The following is a 6648-nucleotide window of genomic DNA, read 5'->3' as shown; positions in this document are numbered from 1 at the left end:
CCCACCTGCCTCTCTGCCTACTTGTGATTTCTGTCTGTCAAATAAATAAATAAAATCTTTTAAAAATTAAAAAAAATAAAGTATCTATGAACAGTCCACTAGGAACTGCTCTGGGGAGAATATTTTTGAAGAAATTGAAAAAACACGTAGGATAAACTGAAATGGAACCTGCTATGATGTGTTACAACTGATGGAGCACAAAAAAGGTTGGTGAACAAATATTCAAAAGCTTGTGAAAATATAAGGTCTTTATCTCTAATGGTTATTCACAATATTATTTATTATTTTATTTTATTTATTATTTTGATGATGCTTGAATGCCTCGTGTGTTACTAAATCGATGGGGAACTTCACTCTCCTGTATTTAACCATTGCAGTTCTGGGAACCTCTAAGTGGAAGTTGGATATCCTGACTTGCATTATCACACAGCAATTCGATGGCTTCACAGTGGTAAAAGGATGTGTGAGTGTGTGTGTGTGTGTGTGTGTGATTTTTTTTTTTTTTTGAGTTCCAGGTGGAGATTGAATCATTTTTGATTGAGAAAATTCTCCTGCAACTGTTATAATTGAACAGGGAATGGTTTTGGAAATTAGCTTTTGTTGTGGATTTGGTAATATTTCTTAATGAATTCAACTTAAAACTCCAAGGCAAACAGTGGTTATGTACGAAACTTACACTGACAAAGTCATTTCAATGACAACTAACATTGCTTGAATCAAAGTACGTCAGGCTGCTTTTTGTACTTGCCATGCTGTCAGAAGTTAAAATAAGCGAGATCTCTATTCTCACACAGATTTGCAGTGGATAAGTATCCAAGCTCAGACTATAGTTCCAGCAGCGTTTTTTGGACTGCTATGCAAGTAGAAAGGACATTTTCATATTTCAAATCCACTTAACTGTGCAATTGAAGACTTCCATGTAAATTTCAAGCGGGAGTGATTAATCTGTAATGTAATGACATGCTGAAGGCAAAAAAAAAAAAAAAAACAAAACAAAAACCAAAAACCTCTAATAGAATTCTGTAAATGCCTTCCAAGAGATGAATACGTTCAATGAAAATCATATGTTTGTGAACTGATATCGGTATTTGCCAGTATCTCTGTGAAAAGACATTTCCAAAGGTGAACTATGGAAAACCTCAATAGAGATCAAACGGACATTTGTAATCAATTTTGATGACAGAGAACACTGTGAACCCCAATTAAAATGTTATTCTCCCCAAAGAATTCCATTCTTCTCATTAATAGGACTTTACTATAAAAAAAAACCTATGCCATTATTATTATATTTTTAGTTTCAACAATCAAATATTTGTGGAAATTTGTTTTCTCTCTTTTTGTGTAAGTAATTACATAATGGTCTTATCTTTACCTCTGAGCTTCCCCAAACCCAAATGTTCACTTTCTGTCCCCAACCTAGGTGGTCAATGTATTGGATCACTCTACTTTCTCAGACACTGGTTCAATTAAAGGGACAGGAGTCGTGTGGACCTGAAAGTCACGGAGAACCCTAAGGCCTCGAAGAACACAGAGGTAACCACGAGCAACCCTAGAACCTAAAGGCCTCGGTCACTCATTGGAGGCTGCGCATGTCAATCCTCGCTTCTCGACCAATGAGCCCGGGTGTCCAGCAGCGCGACGTAGGCCCACTGTTGACGCTTCTGGCCCCGCCCCCCGTCCCTGGTCTAGGGCCCCTTTGGAACCCTGTCCACTGTTACCCGAGGGGAGGCCTGGGTGGGCCGTTGGCGACATCCGCCCCCTTCCCTTCCCGTCGCGGGCCTCCTCAGGCACTGCCGCAGACTGTCGTCCCCTCCGTGGACGGCTCCTCGGCCTCCCCGTCCACCTCACGTCGGGCCCGCTGCCCACCGCCTCCTGAAAGCGGTGGCCCCCTCGGCTGCCACCATCTTTGCGGTTGGCTTTTCCTCAGCCCGGTCGCCGCCCCACTGAGGTACTTCTTGTTGCCATGTCCTCCTCCGGGGATCCCGGCCAGGCCCCTGGCCAGGATAGCCCTGTGAGCGCTGTGGGGGCATGGTCCCTGGAGGCCCGAGGTGGCAACGGGGTGGCCCCCGGGGTCGGGTTTCCCCAGATTGAGGTGGCTGGAGTGGCGGGGCCCGAGGTGGCCCTCGAGTCCGGGCCCCCCGGGATGGAGGTGGCCCTCGAGTCCGGGTTGCCCGAGATGGAGGTGGCCCTCGAGTCCGGGCCCCCCAGGATGGAGGTGGCCCTCGAGTCCGGGCCCCCCGGGATGGAGGTGGCCCTCGAGTCCGGGCCCCCCGGGATGGAGGTGGCCCTCGAGTCTGGGTGCCCCGGGATGGAGGTGGCCCTCGAGTCCGGGTTGCCCGAGATGGAGGTGGCCCTCGAGTCAGGGTCCCCCGGAATGGAGGTGGCCCTCGAGTCAGGGTTGCCCGAGATGGAAGTGGCCCTCGAGTGCGGGCCCCCTGGGATGGAGGTGGCCCTCGAGTCCGGGCCCCCCGGGATGGAGGTGGCCCTTGAGTCAGGGTCCCCCGGAATGGAGGTGGCCCTCGAGACCGAGCCCCCTGAGATGGAGGTGGCCCTCCACTCTGGACTGCCCCCCATGGAGGTGTCCGAAGTGGAGGGGCCTGTGGGAGGCCTCGGGGAGGCTGCCTTGGGTCTGGGTCTGGCCGGTGGCCCGGCGGGCATGAGCGTGGAGGCCGAGGAGGACGACTCGGATTTCGGGCCTGCGGAGGAGGACGGGGAGGAGCAGCAGGAGGAGGGTCTGGACATCCTTGTGGACGCCCACCAGTTCCCAATGGTTGGCTTCCGCTTCATGTTCCTGGACCTGGTGCACTCGCTCCTGCACCGGATCTACCACAACAACCACATCCTTGTGCGGCCCCGCCGCGGCCGCGTGATGGTCCGGCCTCGGGCTCGGCAACCCGACAGCCCCCGTTGGCACCCCGCAGCCCCCGCAGGCCCACCAGCGTGGGCAGCTCCGGCTGCAGCCCACGAGTCCGAGGCCTCGTCCGAGGAGGAGGCCGCCTGGGAGACGGCGGAGGAGCCGGACGAGGAGTCTGAGGAAGGCCCGGAGACCGCCAAGGGTGAGGAGGGACCCGGGTGCCCGAGGGGCCGGGGCGGCGGGCGGCCCTGCGGGTGGCCGGGACGCGGAAGCCAGGGTTCCCCCAAACCCAAGGCCGAGGGCCCGAGCGGGAGCCCCATTCCCTGGGGACCTACAGCTTTTGAGAAGGAAGCGTGCGGCCCTCTGGCAGCCTCCACTAAGAGAGCTGAGGGCCCCGGGGCAGCCGTCAAGCCGCAGGCCACTGTCCGCCCGGGGGGCGGGGCGGGGCGGGGCGGGGGCGGGGAGTGGGCGGGGCCTGGAGGAAAAGCGCCAGCCAATGGCACACCTGGTTTCTGCGCGCGGCTTTGAAAATGTCCAGAGTCTCAGAGTTCATCCCCCATCATTACGCACTGATGCGCGTGGGCCTGGTACAAGTGAAATATTCAGGTGTTGAGTGAATGCGCTTCGCTATAGAATGTGTCCTTGAGGCAAAACGTTTTTGCGAGAAATTTCTGACAAAACCTTAGAGAAGGCCGCAGACCCTGATGATTCTGATCCCTTCTTCGGGGAAGGGCCAGAAATAGTCAGCTGCACAGGGTGACTGAGAAGAATGTCACCCTGAAAGTAAGGGATCGAGCGGCAGAACTATCAACCCGGAGGAGGCTTCCCACCTCCGCTTTTCAGAGTTTCTTCTACGCTCCTGCTTCGGGGAGAGGACTGGGTGTCATTAGTCCTTATGCATCGGGATGGTTTTCCCTGGAATGTCTGCTCCAACGTCTGTCTTATTCTTTACCAAAGGAACAACTAAATTTCAGTATGAGAAGCCTGCCAAAGGGGCCAACGACTCTGAAAGGGAGGAAGAAAAAGACAAATTTAACAAAAAGCAAGAAGGAGCCGACTAAAGAAGATCTGCCCCAGCAGAGAACAGCCCCAGAAGATCAGGTATCGCAATAGCTTTGCACATCACCCCACCTTGCCTGGCACTTACCTGCTACTGACAGTCCTTTCCCCACCCCCCAGGTCTCCCAATAAATTAAGAAGTTCGTTCAGAATTAGTTTAAAAATTCAGTTTTACCAGCTTAGACCATTAACAGAAAACTCATGTACCTAGTAATAGAAAATACAGTATATTCTGAAATATATTTCATGGTTGCTCATTCGTTCTTGTGAGGTCTTTTGTCCTCTACCTGAAAGACTACTAACAAGTGGTAAGTGTCTCAGTAACCAAGAAAAATATTTCTTTAGAGAACGGTTAGCAGAAGCAGTAAGGAAATTGGCTAGCTGGACACTAGTCAGACATTCATAGGAGAGACAGTGCCTTTGCAAAGGTGATTACATACAAATAGCAAAAAGTCAGGAATTCCAAGTAGGACCACACAATGATTAATACCTAAATATTCAGGTGTGGATGTTTGTATTTTATGTGACAGTCCAAAGACACTTAGTCATCGTATGGCAATTACTTATCACTGAATTGGCAATTAGGTCTTGAAGAATATCTTATCTTTGAATATTTGGAAATGATGTACACTTCTTTGCATTTTCACAGCTGTGTATTTCATAATCACAGCCTCATTTTTGTATGTAGATAGAGAAACTGAAGGTCTGGGAGAGTAAGGGAGTATCATTTGTGGAATGAGCAGAGGCTTTTAAGGTGAAGAGATTTCCACTAATTCCAGAATGGCCTCTAGGGGTGGGGGTGGAGGGCAGGGAGGGATTTATGGTGTCAGGCCAGAGGGAGGCAAGGTTGGTATTATCCCAGAATTGAAGCCATGGGTTGCACGAGCGCCCTCTACACAAGGGCGCAGGTTACAAGAGGAAAGTGTGTTGTCTCTCCTTGCTGAGATACAGCACACAGATGGAGCCCACAGACACAGGGTCTAGAAGGTCACTGGTGCTGGTTAATGCTGCCTCATGGTTCCTTTTCTCTCATTTCATCCTGCAGTTGGCGTAAAAGAAAGAAGATGAAGAAAAAAGAAAGAACCTGTTGTTTGTTATTTTTAGGTTTTTCATTTTTTAGAAGCCCATGGGAATTTTATTAACACCGATGTCATTCCAAACTGCATCATCCAAAAACTGATATTCAATGAAATGTGACTCTTCGCTTATGTTTGACAGATATATCTGATAGCATTTGTTCAAGTTAAAAATAAGTTTGTTTTAAATGAATGCAATGGAGTGTAGGCAGATTTTGCTTAGATAAATTATCTTGACTCAGATCTCTCTTTTTCCTCTTTGTTTTAGCCCACTGTGCCTTCACTGAAAGGTATCACTCTCCACCATTTGGTGAGCCTGTTTTAAATTAATTTCTTACAGCTCCAAATATAAGAAAATGTCAAGTTTAAAACAATTGTTGTAAGGAGAGAGATGTAGGTCAAGTCTTTAGAGCTACACTGTCCACGACATTAGTAACTAGCCATATGTGGTGACCGAAATATGACTAGTCTAACTTGATATGTGCTGTTAAGTATAAACATGTTAAATTAACTCACTGATAATTTCATATGGATTACATGTTGAAACGATAATATATTGAGTTAAAATGTACTATTAAAATTAATTTTCCCATTTCCTTTCACTTTTTAAAAAAAGTTTTATTTATTTATTGGGAGGGGGTAAGGAGCAGAGGGAGAGGGACAAACAGACTCCGTGTTAAGTGCAGAGTCTGACATGGTGCTTGGTCCCATAACCCTGAGATCATGACCTGAGCCGAAATCAAGAGTCCCATGCTTAACCACCTGAGCCACCCAGGCACCCCTCTTCTTACTTTTTAATGTGGCTACTAGAAGACTTAAAATTACACATGTGACTTGTGTTATATGTCTATTAGACAGTGCTGCTCTAGAGTATGGTTTTGTTTTGTTTTAAAAACTTTATCTACTTATTTGAGAGAGAGAAAAAGCCTGACCGGGGTTGGGGGGGCACAGGGAGGGGCAGACTCCCCGCTGAGCAAGGAGCCAATGCGGCTCAATCCCAGAACCCTGGGATCATGACCTGATCCAAAGGCTTAACTTACTGAGCCCCCCAGGTGCCCTAGAGCCTGGTTTTGAAGGAAACTTCCCTGCTGGCTCCACTGGCCTTGAGGCCAGATTGTGCTGCTGAGCCTGGGCCCAGACACGGAGTTAGAGCAGTGGTTCTCGAAGTTCGGTCCCCACAACAGCATCACCCGGGAATTCTTAGGTTCTACCCAAGAGCTACTGAATCAGAAACTCTGAGGGTAAGGCCAGCACTCTGGGTTTGAACGAGCCCTTCAGGGACGCTGATGCAGCCGAGGTCTCAGAAGCGCTGGTTAAGAGCCACAGGGGAAGAAGCCGAGACTCATCTATGGTAGAACCAGCCTTCATTCACGGGCTTGGGACTGGCAGGTAAACTGAACAGGATGTGAGCTGGCTGGGGGGAGGAGGCCAGAATGCCCAGGGGGCTGAGACACAGGGGGCCTCCGATGGGGAGGTGGCGGCTGAAAGCTGCATAAGGAGCTGTTCCAGAAGGATACAGACATGATACCACATGTATGACGTCTAAGACACATGCAAAATGACCACCAGGTCTGGATTGTAACTACAGATGTCTGGGGTAAAAAGCACACACAGGAGAGAAGCATACAAATGCAGCATGTGTGACAGCATGCGCAGGAA

The 6648-nt window shown here is 49.4% G+C and overlaps 1 protein-coding gene across 1 annotated transcript; it reads left to right on the top strand.

Annotated features, from left to right (window-relative positions):
- Positions 1–1511: 1511 nt before the first annotated feature.
- On the top strand, positions 1512–5574 carry CT47C1 (cancer/testis antigen family 47 member C1). Its single transcript, XM_082718428.1, has 3 exons — positions 1512–3056; positions 3812–3955; positions 4959–5574. The coding sequence occupies exons 1-2, from the start codon at positions 1964–1966 to the stop codon at positions 3913–3915; spliced, it is 1197 nt and encodes a 398-aa protein (XP_082574554.1). The 5' UTR covers positions 1512–1963; the 3' UTR covers positions 3916–3955; positions 4959–5574.
- Positions 5575–6648: the final 1074 nt, after the last annotated feature.

Source organism: Mustela nivalis (genome assembly GCF_964662115.1).
Source record: "Mustela nivalis genome assembly, chromosome: X".
Classification (NCBI taxonomy): domain Eukaryota; kingdom Metazoa; phylum Chordata; class Mammalia; order Carnivora; family Mustelidae; genus Mustela; species Mustela nivalis.
The sequence above is the reverse complement of the archived record's forward strand: the minus strand, read 5'-3'. Positions and strand labels throughout refer to the sequence as shown.

Excerpts from the sequence above, each read along its gene's own strand:
- CT47C1 (XM_082718428.1), top strand. The coding sequence starts at position 1,964 with ATGTCCTCCTCCGGGGATCCCGGCCAGGCCCCTGGCCAGGATAGCCCT. Across the intron at positions 3,057-3,811 it reads AGGCCCGGAGACCGCCAAGG|GAACAACTAAATTTCAGTAT; the intron begins GTGAGGAGGGAC and ends TCTTTACCAAAG.